This window comes from Pinus tabuliformis, chromosome 3_1 (assembly GCF_031772625.1).
Source record: "Pinus tabuliformis cultivar Carrire ecotype Pingquan chromosome 3_1, CPIR1, whole genome shotgun sequence".
Classification (NCBI taxonomy): domain Eukaryota; kingdom Viridiplantae; phylum Streptophyta; class Pinopsida; order Pinales; family Pinaceae; genus Pinus; species Pinus tabuliformis.
The window spans coordinates 531,869,997-531,885,750 of NC_142301.1; the positions used below are offsets into that span (position 1 = coordinate 531,869,997).

General features: G+C 35.2%; 1 protein-coding gene across 1 annotated transcript; it reads left to right on the plus strand.

Moving 5' to 3' along the window:
• The first annotated feature begins 2,333 nt into the window (after nucleotides 1–2,333).
• On the plus strand, nucleotides 2,334–3,091 carry LOC149188166 (putative serine/threonine-protein kinase PBL1). Its single transcript, XM_089412948.1, has 2 exons — nucleotides 2,334–2,494; nucleotides 2,598–3,091. The coding sequence occupies exons 1-2, from the start codon at nucleotides 2,357–2,359 to the stop codon at nucleotides 2,814–2,816; spliced, it is 357 nt and encodes a 118-aa protein (XP_089269074.1). The 5' UTR covers nucleotides 2,334–2,356; the 3' UTR covers nucleotides 2,817–3,091.
• The last annotated feature ends 12,663 nt before the right edge of the window (nucleotides 3,092–15,754 follow it).

Here is a 15,754-nt window from a genome sequence, read left to right on the forward strand (position 1 = left end):
ACACTATGGGATCCATGATATTAGGCTTTTTCCCATTTCCCTTGCATGTTTTGGACATCTTCTCAATTTAGTATCTTCAGCGCCTGCATGCAATAACTACTAGTGCTTCAAGATTTATAGTTCATAAAAAAATGAATTTAAATTTCAAATATAATTACTTACTTGGATCATAATCATATTGGGTACAAAAGATCCTTCGAGAAGTGGGCATAACCTTATTGCTAGGAGAGTATTGAACTGAATAGGAATGCAATTATGCAGCGCCACGAGAGTAAATGGGTTGGCTTAGATGAATACTTTATAGAAATTCTTAAAGACATAATAGTTAAATGGAGACTTTAATTCCATCCTTAGGGGTGTTCTTGCAAAAAGGAAGACATTGGGGTGATCGAGGCAAGTTTCTAATGTGTTATGGGTTAGTCATTAATGCCACTCAGGCAACTCAACACGAAATCATGTCTCAATTTTATATTTGTGCAAGGATCAGTGAGGCAGAATTAGAAGGTCCTAGCTTTAATATTGTAAGGTTGCACTCAGAAATTATGGCTAAAAGTGATATATTAGATAGGATAAAGTGGAAAGGTATTGTGACAAAAGACAATATATTCCCTTTGTAGAAAAGTTTAAGGGAAACGCTTTGAGGGGCATAGTCCATTTGTTGACAAGGACGAGGATTGTTAACAAATAAAATAAAACATTGTAACATAGTTCTTTGAGTCTAAACCCTTCCCCCTATGGGATCGACACTAGGAAATAAAAAAGAGCCAACATGTATTAAAGTTTTTCAGAACACTTTCTTTTGACTTTCGACCTCCAATATGGGGGCGTCTGTGGATGCGAGAAGATTTCCCGTAATATGTCCTCAACATTGGAATATTGGGAAATTATCAAACTAATCATTGTCATCACCATATTTATTTATGACTATTGACCTTTGATATAGGGTAATTTGGGAATAATGGGAGAAAAATTTTGATGCATCGTCAATGTCGGGAAATCAAAGAGGATGATTTCTTCAAAGGATGAAAATGTTCTTGATTTATGGTCTACAATACAAAAGGGTATAAGTAAGTGGGGAAATATCTCTCATATGCCAGCTTTAAGGCTTACGGGTCTTAAAAGAGGGTATGCTTCATAGAAGGTCCATTGTTGGAGGTTTTAGATCAATAAGAAGATAACTACGGAGGGACCCCATAAAAATTTTAATTTGGGAGGGGGGTTTGTGGGCACAACATGTGGATACTGGGAATTTAACCTCCATGAAATATTTTAGAATATTCTTAGTAGTATATAAAAATCAAATGTTGAGATTTATCTCCAACATAGTAATGCCCTTTTCTCCTTTTTTAATTAAATTCATTAATTAGAAAAAATGTCATATGAACACTTGTCATATGAAATGGGTTATGATTTTTTTGGGTATGTGGTATTGATAAGGCATGGTATTGGCTAATGATACTCTTTTTACAAAGAATCTCCATGGTAAAGTGGAGGTGAGTAGAAATGGTTAAAAATTTTGTTACATATTTTTTGAAATGTATATATGTTTAACTTAAATATAGATTCTTCTAATAATTGATAAAGGTTGTAAGTGTAACTTAATTGATTTTTACTCTTTTTACAAAGAATATCCATGGTAAAGTGGAGGTGAGTAGAAATGGTTAAAAAATTTGTTACATGTTTTTTGAAATGTATATATGTTTAACTTAAATATAGTTTCTTCTAATAATTGATAAAGGTTGTAACTTAATTGATTTTTACTATATTTTCATGAAAATATGAATATTATATCATGAATCACAGAAATATAAAATCTGAAATGAAATATAATATTAAGTAATATTTTATTGCTTATCATGGATTGATGCCTATCTATAAACTATTTAATTTATATGATTATACTAATTATAAATATTACAACTATTTAATCATTTAAAAATTTAAAAAAATGATATATATATATATATATAATATTAAAACATCTCATCTATACCATCTCATCTATAATTTTATTTTATTTATTTTTATTTCATTTTATTTAATGGAATAAAAATATTTACATAATATAATATAATAAAACATTATAGCATCTTCATTCTTTTAATGAAAGTAGAGGACCCCTCCACGCCAATTAACAACAATATGAATGCAAAACTGGCCGATTTTGGTATTTCGAGGATAGCAAAGGATGGGGAGGCTTCACATGCTACAACATCTATGGCAAAGGGAACGCCTGGATACATCGATCCAGAGTATATCACACATATAACTTCCACTTTCTTTCAAATATTCTTCTTCATGATTAAATTATTCGATTACTTAATGAGAGAGGAGGCAATTTCAATTTTGTTTGGGGATGTTTTACAGGTATGGCCGCACTATTAAGGTGACTGATAAGAGTGATGTATATAGTTTTGGAGTCGTTTTGCTGGAAATCATATTCGGCAGAGAAGCCACAAACGCAGATCCCAAGGAGAAAGAGCTCGTTAAATGGGTAATCCAAACAAGCATTCAATTTCATTTTCTGCCAAAGACTGAGAATGCGTCATAGTAAAGCTCATGTGACTAATAATACTTATATTTGGACGCCTTTGCAGGTAAGAAAGTTTGTGGATGTCGAAAATTTAAACGCAGAAATCATAGACAGGAGGATAGTTGGAAACTACAACATGGAATCAATAGCTTGTGTTGCGAAACTAGCGCTGAAATGTGTTGATGATATGCCGGATAATAGGCCCAGGATAAGCGAAGTAGTCGATAAAATAGAAGAGGCCAAGGGAATGGTCATCGAACCTGAGAATGCTCAGAAATTGTAATTATGCTATAGAGAGTCAGTTGGAGAGTGTTGTTGGAGAGTGTTGTTTTGTTGAGTTAAGTAGAGTTAAGTGATAGATGATTTTTAGTTAGTTTGAGAGTGTTTGAGTAGTTGAGTGTTTTGTTAAGTTAAGTAAAGTTAAGTGATAGTGTTTGAGTAGTTGAGTGTTTTGTTAAGTTAAGTTAAGTGATAGATGATTTTTAGTGTGTCATTGCATGTGGATGGATGTGAAGATATTTTAGACAAGTAACTAGTAAAAAAAATTTAAATACCTTTCACCCATTGTAAGAATCATGTTTTGTGTGATTAATAGAAGAATGGCACCACAAAAAAGCAACCGCTCATATTTTATATGTAAATTTCTATTTTGTTTCTCTGCTCCCAACAAGTTAGTATCAAAACAAAGTTACACAAAGCCATAGAAAGCAGATCAGCAATAATCTGTGAAAAAAAAATCAACTTCTGAACTATGACGCACCGTACACACCGTACAGTACGATAATATTCAGGGCGTTAACATTCTCGTGGGCTTAGCGTTGAGCCGCGGTCTTTCTATATCGTGGATAGCGTTTGCAGTACTTTGCACACAACGCATGATCAGACAAGGCCGCGTTAATAGAGCGAAGATAATTTTTTTTGATAAAAGATTTGAAGTCGAGTTATGAGACGGCCACAACCGCCGTCGTCGTGAGCAGTCCATAGATGACCACTTGTCGTTGAGGGTTTTGAAATCGCCGTGAGCCTGGGGTAAGGAAAAGGTTAAGCGATGTAGTCGATGAAATAAAAGAGGCCTTCAAACTGGAGAGAATGACCGTAGGAGTTGAGGCGCAGTTGAGGCGCAGGAATTGATGGATAAGTTAGAAGTGGTCGGAATTTACATAAAAAAAAAATTTAAAAAAATTGTAGAGGCAGTGTTTGAATGGTGTTTTTATGATGTAAATAGATTCAACACAATCAAAAACATTTAGGATATCTAAAATTTTGAAATTTAACAATTATAACTTAGATTTGCAAAAATCATTGACAAATTTTCTCTTGATGTAATTAAAATTTCCATAACTATATGAGCCATTCGTGGACCTTCTTAGAGTACGGCATGACAATAATCCTCAATCTCCAGTTTCCGAGGGAATTGGTATCGAACGCGGAGATTAGCTAGCCCGCCCTGTCTGTTGGCGCGGGGATTCGGGTAAATCCAAGGATATGGAAGCGGTTGACGAGAGTTCCAACGTCTCTCCGAAGCAAGATGAAAAATATAAACGCAATGATAATCATTCAACTAATTACGTTCACTGGTATAGCAGGTCAACTCCATCGTCATTTCTTCGGTTTGTATACATTTTTCAAATTGCTTCGGCAAGACTTGTACCGTCGCGCATTTTCATTACTAAAGTAGCCGCTTGTCATTTCAAACTTTCTTTAATAAAGTAGCCGCTGGTCAATTCAAATTTCCTTTAATAAAGCGCGTTTGTCAATTCAATCCACACCTAAGCAAAACCCTAATGAGAGCTACAAGAAAATAGAAAACGCAGAACCATACTACTTTTTGTGGCTTTAATTATGCATTGCTCCGAGTCAAGGAAGTCTTCATTGTTAAAGAATAACTCTTTAGTTTATAATAGAAAGGAATGAAAATTAAAATGAAATATTGCTTATCAAATTGAAAATACAAAATGGTGCTTTTTACCTAATTAAAAAAATTATTACATGTTTTATTTATTATTATTTATTATTTATTATATTTTTATTTATTATATTAATTATTTTATTATATTAATTATTTTATTATATATCATTATTATTTAAAATAAAAAATGTTATTATTTTTATATATTAAAATAATATTATTATGGATGTCCTACTTCTATATATTAAAATAATATATCACATATTTATTAGTATTACATTTTAATAGTAGGTATTTGAGATTAGAAATTAGAAGACAAATAAGTTCAATTTGAATGAGCTCCCCATCTTCCTGCTACTTCCATTTAGAAGCCTCACTTTTTACTCCTTGCTTCCCTTGGTTGCATTCATCAATATTACCTCCTTGTCTTTTATGTTTCTTTAATATGAAGTCATGATAATACACAATGCGGATCTAAATTGATTGTAGGTATGATTCCTTATTATTAGGAATTCAAAGCTAATTGAGTAATATTCATTATTTTTTTGTTGATTAAAAGTAATGTGAGTTTTATATTCTTTTGCAAAGGATTTCTTAGATTGTACAATACATCCGGAGTAGTCATTAAGGCTATATTCCTATAAGTTATATTTTTTTTATTGAAAGTTTTATGGGTAGAGGCTTTAAATAGTTAGAATGATATTCATAAATTAATATTGCATTTTGATTTTTTTTTAAAACCCCATTATAATTTTTTGAACTATTGAAGGAAAAACAATTTTATTGTAAAATAATTTCATTAGATTTGAGGAATGATGTCCATCAAATCAAAGAGTAAATGGTCCTATTGAATTTCCTTCATATAATTCTCATATAGATTATAAGTAAATGGTCTTATTGAATTACCTCTATTTGATTCATATATAGAGTTTAAGCAAGAAAACCTATTAAATTTCCTCCATATGATTACTACATTCATTGTAATACTAGTGAACTAGCACCAAAAAAGTGTCATCCATGTGTATACCTAGGGGTCCAATTTCTAGAGAATATTCTTAGATGTGCATGATTTGACACATTAAAAGGTGTGATGTGTGAAATATGCATGAAATTCAAAATTATCTATCATCTTTTATTAAAATAATAGTTTATTGTAAATTGTCAATATGAAAAAACTAAAGAGAGGTTAACCCTTCAAATTCAAATGTAACCCTTCCCTTCAAATTTGATCAATGTGCAGAGCTCCCTTTCTTCATGGATACATGAAAGTAACGCTTTTCTCATCATGAAAATTTCCCATTAGCAAAAGAAAGAATAAATATATCTTCCTAGAATGTGGATTTTCACAGTTAGAATTCATGTTGGAGAAAAAATTTCCACAAAAACTCTTTGGACACAATGCAATGTTTGCCTTTTCGGATGAACACTTTAACCATCTTCAAGGAGCGTAAGTTTAAATATTCATGTTAAAGAGAGAAATATATCAATTAATTTTAAGAGGATATATCTCTTAATTTTAAGAGGGTTAGGGTTAATTAGTTGTTGGAGGAAAAATTAATTAATTAAAAGAGAGTTTCAAGTGTTTATTCATAAATAATTTAATTTTAAATAAGATGAAAGTTTGAACATTCAAATAAATTGGAAAAAGGAATTAATAATAAAATTATAAATTATAAATAAGGTTGGGAAAGAACCAAGAGTGAAAGGTCATAAATAAGTATTGATTAATTAATGACTAATTAAGGAGTTTGTGTGTGTGTGACATGATTAACAACCACTAAGACCAATATGGTCTATGAGACTTAAAGAAAGTAAGAGATTAATTGAGACTCTTTAATATTTTATTTCTATGATAAAAAATAATGAGAGAAGCATTCCTAGATCACTATAGTTTTGTTGACATAACAAGTCAAGAAGGTTTGTAGTGTGGCAAAGGTTTTGGAAATAAGAAATGTATATGAGTAAGAGATGCAAAATCGATGATAAAGTGTTTTTCATCTTCAACCCTCTTAGTATCGCAAAGGTGATAGACTCTTTTGTCTCAAGGTGTTTTGGGAATTGACCAAGACTTGGTTTCACTTTAATGCTCATGACGATTAGTTCTTATCTTCACAATGTTCATTTTCTTCTTCACACTTGTCAAGACATAAATATAATTTTGGTTACCAACATTGAGGTTGATCACCTCCTTATAATAACTTGGTTTCCTCTTTTCCCCTAACTCCTTATCATCCCACACCATTTTATTAAATTTGGAAGTAATAATAATTTAATATTATCCTTGTTCTCCAAGATGATCTCCTCCTTTATCCCCTAATGATCGAGCCAAGATTGGGCATTCTTATACAAACCTCACATGAGCTGGAGGTGGGGGTTTTGGCTATAGTTAGAAGAAATTTTGGGGAACCTCTTGGCTTCCATGTTGTAAATCTTCTTCTTATGCATCAAATGCCTAAACTTAGCCATGCTTTCAATGTGGGAAGGCTAGCTTCAATCAAGGGGATAGGGTAGGGGGTATTTCCTTTAATCTTGATGTTGTAGGTTATAAATTGTTTTTGAATCAACTCGATCTTCATCCATGCTTCTCTAGATATACTACAACCCCAAACCTCACATCGATATAAAATAATAGGGGTGACAAGAGTCTCAAAGAGGAACTTTTTTTTTACACCACATGTAACAATCTATTGACTTACAATTATTTTCAAGCTCATAATAAGATTTTCATCCTCCTATTATCCTTTTCTCAATGTTATAATTCCAAACTCCAGTTGAGCTTATGATGAATGCCAATACCTAAATATTTGTATGAAGAAATATTTTCCAAGTAATTTTTATCATAAATGAGATTTTCATAGTTGATTATTTTAGATTTATTGATCATGATTTTATTCTTGTCAGTATTAACAATTATACCCATCTTGGAGCAGTAATCATGGAGAATTCTAAGCTAATTGTCAAGATTGTTATGACTTCTGGCTAGAAGAATGATATCATCAAAATAAAGGAGAAGAGTAATGACCATACTAGTGAGCTTGGGGCCATTGCACCTTGTAGCTTCCAAACACCCTTCTATCTTATAAATGTAAATGCCAACAAGGGTAAGGGACAGGGGACAACCTCTCTTAACTCTAATATTACATTTAATTTCTTCAGACCAACCCTTAGTGGTCTTAATATTAGCAATAACATTCTCAAATACCCTACTCACAACAACCCTATACTCGACAGGAACTATTACCTCTTCAGGTCTCTACCATAGTTTATCCCGAGGAACTGTGTCGAAAGATTTTCTAAAGTCAACAAAGCAACAAAAGGGATTAGTTTTGTTATTGCGACATTTTTTGACAATGATCCTAAGAGTAACTAGATGGTCAATAGTTGGGTGGTTTTTTCTAAAACCAGCTTGCTCTTTAGTTCTTTTACCATGGATTTCAAGCCAGAGGCTAATCTTCTTTTCCAAAATGATCCCATACTCCTTGGCTAAAATGCGGCTAATAATGGCCTTGCAGTTATAGGGGATGTTTTTATCTCCAGTTTTAAATATAGGCACAATAAGGCATTGCATCCAAGTCCTGGGGAAGACATGTTTCACTTTCAATTTGAGGAGTTTGTGTATATGACAGATGAGGATAAACCTTCCCATTTTGAAATTTTTAGCTTGATTTCCTTCAATATCACTAGCTTTCCCATTATGTAAGATCCAAAATGGCTAAATAATCAACACATCTCGGATATTTTAGTGTTATAACTAAAATACTGACAAGCCAAATGAAAAACACAAGGGATCTAAAAGAAATCCAACCCTTATTTATATTATTAACTGAAGAAAATAGTACATGCCCATATAATAATATCGAAGCCCTTGCAATGACATGTAAAACTTATCATCAAATAGAAAATGAAGACAATGAAGCACAATCATGGACCCTGGATGGATCCACCAGACAAATCACACCCATGGGGTTCTCATCCCTAGGATCAAACTGGAACTGGCCATGCCAAGTTCTCAAGAAAAACACAATAAGATAGATAGAATCATGGTTATCCCAATGCCCAGCTCCTATCCCCTTTTATAGGCATGACAAACTCTCTTGAAACCTTACTTTATTATTTTCCCTCGAAAAGCAAAGGAAAATACCATGGGAAGATACCATGGGAAAATACCACGGTAAATACCATGGGTAGATTTTGTCTATTTTAACCATATATAGAAAATGAAATATTACAAACACTCCTTCCCAAACTTTACTTTCCATCAAGTAATAAACTATTATCCACAATAGAAGCATCTGTACATTGATACCGGGATCCCATACAACCTAGTGTGTTATTCCATTCCTCCATTCTAAATGATATTGAATGGATCCTTTCATACCTGAATCCCAAACAATCCCCTACCCAACCCTTCCCTCTATAGAGTCACCTAGATCCCAACCAATCCTACCCCCAATGGGTTCTCCTGGATCCCAATGCCACCTAAATCATGGAACCTATGGGTTATGATACCATCTCAACCCTCCATCATTACCCATGCTTAAGGTCCCAAACTGCAATATGCCCTTTGCTAAGAGTATCCCATCAGTAGAGTTCCAACTCATAATCTCCCACCAATCCATGTCATGGGAAGGATATAATGCATGAATGCCTGCACATGGAATAAGTCTACCATGTTGATGATGCCAGATGCCTAATTCATGTTGATCCACGTGATCACCCAACATGATCCATTTGTAGAACTCTGCACTGCTCCCCCTAATGTATAAAGATGGTTTGGTAATGTCACAATTCATATCTATGTAATCTTGTAGAGGGATGCTCTGGAACTCCCAATTGTATTCCTCTTGTTGCCTTGTGAGGGAATTGAGATGTTCCTCTACACTAGATAGTTTGGTTGTTGACTCAACACATACCCCTGTGAGCTCCTCAATTTTTTTTCTCTCCTATAAGATAATGTCTCAATATGTCTAAACTCTCTACTTCAACATTATAAGATGTCTTTAAATGCGTGATATTTCCTCGAAAGTCCTCTGCTAGCGATTCTAGTGCTGTGTTGAATGTATTTGTACCTATTTGCACTGGATGCCCCACGACCACAAGTTCAACTTGAGACTTTGACCGACTCTCTAGAAATGGCTTATCCTGCAGACTATATTTTTCATTCTCCTCCTTATGATAATTCTCATTGTGTCATTTTACCACTACTAGCTCCTCACTTAAGTCTCCTTGAATGTCTTTTTCTTGGCCTTCTCCACCTGTGGGGACAACCTTTTGTCCATCCTCTCTAGTTGTAAAACATGGATGCACTGGTGGACTCCTATTTACACTTGATTTATATTACTATTCATGGATGTACTCTTGGAGATATATGGACTCAGTTCTACAAGGGTCTACCACATCATTAGGAAGAATTACCTTCTTCCTTTACACATGTACTTTGTCAAGTTGGATGATTATCATCGACATGTCCTCCAATTCTCTTTGAAAATTGTGTTGTTGCTCACCATCATAGAAATTAATAGACACAACTATAGAAGACTCCATTGATTTGAAGCAATCTCCTCTTGTTCTGTCCTTGTTGCCTCCTTCCTATCACATGGACATGAATGGTCAAGTGCCCAAGGTCCCTTGTAGAGAAAGCATAGTCCTCTCCTTCTTAGTTCATTCTTGTTGCAAGTTTTACTACCTTTCTTCTTGCTTCCTCCACCAATCCTTTTAAGCTCCTTCTTAGTTAGCACCCTTATGGGCAAGTTTATGTTTTGCATGACCAACATCTCGACTCGATCATAGGATGTTGGTGATATAATTAGTTCCTTTCTCCAAATGGTCAAAAATTTGGATCTTAGTATCTTACAGAGGTTGGCATCTCCTTCTAAAAACAAGGACATAATATTTTGCATGCTTTTTTTTACACAATCTGGATGAGTTGATGTAATGTTCATGTCAAAGTTCGAGAACACTTGAAATATTAAGTCTTCACATTCCAGATTTAGAATGAATGTGCCAAACTTGAACTCTTCCATGACTTCTAATATTTTGCATTGCTTTTGAAAGGTAGGAAGCATTATTTTGTTCAACCGTTGAAGGGATTCAACTATCAACTACAATATATCCCTCATGGTGCCATTATTGTAAGGTGGTAGAGGTGATGTTAAAGCTAGGATCCCATTGGGACAAGAGGCATCTGTAAGCCTAAATTCTTCACAAGGATGATCCAAGAGTTTGGGTTGCATCAATGCAAGCAGGGATGGCTTGAGAACCCAATTGAGTTTCTTCCATTCTAGTTGTCCCACCTTGGATAGACATGTGTCGAGTTCCTCCAATTCATGAAGGTCTATGAATAAATTTTTCCGTTGTAATTCAGCTTCAAGTGCGAAGAGGCACTTGATTTTTATATCTTCCTTCCATATATCCTTTGACAGTTGGAAGATAACATGGACCTTCCGAGAGAAAGGCCTATTATTCTATTCTTGGTTCTGATCTATAAGTTATTACCATTTTTTTATCCATAGAAGTATTGTAGCCTAGAGAACTAACTGATGTATTACTATCTTGATTCCTGAGGTGTTTCCAAAAGTAAAGTGATGACATTATGGCTTAGCCTTCCTTCTCTCTCCTCGACTTCCTTCCATTCTCCTTTTTTTTGTTTAATATTACTTATAACCTATTTTATATGTTTTTTATGTCCTTTATTTTAAACTCCTTCAATTTAGTTCCTATGTATACCCCACCTAAAAGAAGTTCACCCTCTAATGGTAGTTCACTCCACCATACAAATATGATTGCCAAGTCGAAACTTGGTATTCTCCCCTTGAAATCCCATATGTAAAAGCTATGGACTTAATCCATGTGGCAAGCCTTGAATGGTAGATTTTCCACTTAAACTAAATGAATCCTGAAGGAATTCCCATGTTCCCTGAGTTAACCTTTATTAATGATGCTAATATCTCCATCATGTGCTCACATAATGCTAATACTCTAATGCCTAAGAATTCAATGAACCATGTGCCCAATTTTTTTTTTAATGATTATGGCTTACCTTTATTCCAAACACCTTTCACTTTCTACGCATAATGGAGTATTCACAAATAATCTGGGCTCTTGCATCCTTTAACAAGTCATTAGTCTTACCCGTTTGAATATCGTTGTCACTATTATATGAAAAATAATAATTCCTCCGTTATTATGAGACTTGAGGAACTGGCTTTACCATTCACATCCTCCTGTGGTTAATATGCTACTTTTCCTTGGCGACTATGTGGCAGCATTCACACTCTGACTTTAGTGATGAGAAGTTATGGTTGCACATGACTTTCCCTCTTGAGGCCTTGATATCCTTTCTCTCGATGGTATTTGGGCCTCTTTGGAATGTATTGGATGCTTGAATGTATTTGTGACCTCTCTGTAATGTTTGTTGGTTTCGACCCAATGGCTCCTCGTCTTTGACCCCTCCATGTGCACTAAGCGACTGACTGTTGGGGATTTTTCTGATAAAATCCCAAAAACAAAAAAAACTGAACACACACAGAGACAGTGCTCTATTTCTCTCTCCACGGGATCTTTTTGCACAGGGAAGCTTTAAAAAATTTGTCTGAGAACAGAGTATTACATACCCAGAAAAATGCTGGTATTCATTAAACATAAAAATGCCTGATACATATTCATCCTATTTCACTCAGAGGGATTTACCAAAAAAAACTTTCAGCCAACAAAAGTAAACTCTGTCTCCTCCTGAGAATTTTTACACTGCTGGTGTGTAAAAACCCATTTTCATTTATTGCTGTAAAAACCCTTTTACATTTACTGGTGTAAAACTATTTTACTCATACTGCTGTAAAAAAATTTACATATGCAGCAAAATTTTACATTACATTCACAAAAAAAAACTTTACTCACACCATACGCTCTTGCTTCCTTCCCTTCATTTGGGCAACCAACAAAAATTACATTTCAACCTGGGTTTTTGTTTGGCACTGCTGTGCGTTCACACATACAAAAATTAACTTCATAAGAAATTCTCCCCTGCTTCACACGCTGGTCTTCATTCTATTTCATTAACCCTTCGCACTCTCTTGCACTGTTGTGCACACTTTAGTTTTCTTTCACTGCTCACATTTTACAATAGTCAACACCAACACTTTCGCTGCAGCGACCCCTTTTTTACTATCGCCTCATTTTACAATGGTCAACACACCAATAAAAAATAGCTTATATATGATATATGCCATATAAAAAAAATAATACGTAACATGCATATGCCCATACCTTCGATATAAAAAAATTTAATGTTCTACCAACCATTTACGAACCAGGTTTAAATTCCATTTAGCTCTTTTGCAGACGGAACCAACGGTCAACCAGACTTTAACTTTACTCCACGCAATGTCATTAATTCGATGGAGGCTCGTATGCTACTTTGGAGCAATCGACAGCGGAGAACGACGAAGGCGATCGGACAGTTGGAATGAATATCGGGAGCCCACTTCACGCTGAACTTTAGCGTCCGAAATGTCAGTTCTGCTAATGTATATAGAGGACCACGTGGCTGAGTATAATTGTATCGGGCTCAATTATATGAAACTACTTTGTGACCAAAAGCGGTCCGATAAGTTTAGGTGGTTTGGAGGAGCGGTTTTGTGCTGCCTTCGCTGTCCAACTCTCGGCGTCCGCAACCTAGTTGGAATTAATATTCCAACACTCCCCTTTAATTTCAACTGATGGGCATTCAAACATACCCAAACACTTCCTCACATAGAGGGATTCACCAACACTGCTATTACAAATACATCTTCCTCACATAGAGGGATTCACCAACTGCTTCACATGCAGTTCCACAAACAATCAAAGTTGTCTTCCTCTTAACAAAGGGATTCACCTAAGACTGTGCTGAAGAGCACCTTCCTCTTGACAGAGGGTTTCACCAGTTTATGCTAACAAGCATCTTCCTCTTGACAGAGGGATTCACCTGAGATTGTGCTAAAGAGCACCTTCCTCTTGACAGAGGGATTCACCACACTATGCTGAAAAGCATCTTCCTCTTGACTGAGGGATTCACCATGACACTGTGCTGAAAAGCACCTTCCTCTTTAACAGAGGGATTCAACAAGAACTTCACTTCCTCTCACAGAGGGATTACAACCAGACACTGCTTTAGATGCAGTTCCAAAACAACCGAAAATATTACTCTGTTTTCTTCCTGAGATTTTACACTGTTGTGTGTAGAAATCTCATTTACATTTACTACTGTAAAAACAGAGTATTACATATACTTCTGTAATAAAAAAATTACTTACATTTACTGTTGTAAATGTAATTCCTTACACACAAAAAAAAATCTCCTTCACTGTCGCGCTGCTGCACCTCTCTTGCTCTTCATGATTGCCCTTTTCACTGCTGTGTAAAAACACATTTCTTCATTCTCTCTTAGCTCTGGTTTCATTTTCTTCACACTGTTGTGCTTCTCCTTCTTGCCATCACGCTGCTGGCTTTTTCTTATGCACTGCTGTCCATACCCATAACCATAGAGTCTGTCTCCCCTGAGTTTTTACTCGCTGCTGCGTTGCCTCTGCAATTTGCACTACTGTGCGTATTTCATTTCATCACACTGCTGTGCCCATACACTGACTCTTTACTCTGCATTACTTACATATAAAAAGAAATCATCCTCACGCTGCTGCATTTCATTCTCCACACAAAAAAAAAATTAACACGGGCTGCCCCTGTTCCTTTTTACACCCTTGCTTCACACAATCTTCGTCTTCATTTTTTTTATTTACACAATGCACTGCTGTGCAATTCCTTTCATTTTTCTGCTGCCACACACATTCTCATTCATCCCATTTGCATTAAAAATATACACTGCCCCAGTTTTTCTTTATGCACTTCTGTGCATATTGCATTGCATATGTGAAAAAAAACATTACATTTTTCAACACCGTTGCGTATTACATTTCAGAGGGATTAACAAAAAGATTTCATTTGCGCTCTGCTACGCTGCAATACATCCTCCACGCAGTCTCCATGCCCTACAAACTTTTCTTCTCTGCTTTTATGGCAGATTTAATTCCATATCTCTCCCCTATAAGAAGATCTTCATAAAAAAATCACTGTTAATATATTTCAGCAATAATGTTCAAGAATTACAGGCTCCCCCTTAATGTATGCATTGTTTTCTTTCAGCAAAGTTTTCTTAAAAGAAACTTAGATCAACTGGGGAGCTCAAGGGGCTTTCAGACTGTATTTCCTTCCTTCTCCATACTTGTGTAACTTTCTTCTTTTGCATGGGTCTAGCTTGTGTAAGAGCCCATGTTAAGTTACAATCACGTGCCATATGCCCAATGTTATGACACTTGAAACATTTAACATTGTTCATGAATAAGAATTCATGATTTCTTCTTGTAAAATTGTTTCTTGGAGGTTGTTGAAGACTACAACATCTATCTCTATGAAATGCTCTACAGTCTTTTGCCATATGACCAAATTTTGAGCAAGAATAACAATAGCCAAAAAATGAACTTTGGTACCTGGGAGATGGAGGTTTCCTTGATGTACTTCTGAAGCTTTGCTTCCTTGAGATCCTTTGATGATAACCATTGCATCTTGCCTCTTTGACATTAGCTACATTTCTTCTTGGAGCTGGTTTTCTGCTTGGAGTAGGATTTCTTCTATTGTACCCATGATCTTTCTCCTTGCCTTTGTTGTAACTAGGAGCATCACAATCTCTTTCTTCCCTCTTCACATCTCCTTTGCTTAAAGCATTTTCATTCTTGTTTGAGGGTTCACCTACATACCCGAGTCCTGATTTATCAGATGGAGATCTGTGATAGCTGAGCATGTCATCCAAGGCTTGAGAGCTCTTCATGATTTTGTTCATCCCTTCAACCTTTTTCCTGAGGAGGACAATCTCTTCTTCCAATCTTTCACACTCATTATTTTTCTTTGCAAGTTGTTCCTCAGTTTCTTCTTTGCTATGAGTAGCTTCAGCTGCTACTATTTTAAGGGAGATAATATCAGACTTCATTTTGGAGATTTCTGCTTGACTGCTCTCCATTTTCTTTTCAGGTCCTTGTCCCTGCTTCCTGGCTTCTTGTAATTCAGACTTAAGGGAGGACCTCTACCTTGTATTGTCCAATCTCTTCTACAAGCTTGTTCACTCTTTTGTGCCTTTGTTCAAGTTGACTTGACAATATATCTTCCTGCTTCTTTGCTTTATTCAATTGATTTGTCATTGATATGACTTCTTCATGATGTTTCCTCTTGCTTTCATCAAGTTCCTTCTTAAGCTTATCGAGCTCTTCATCCCTTTCTTTTGC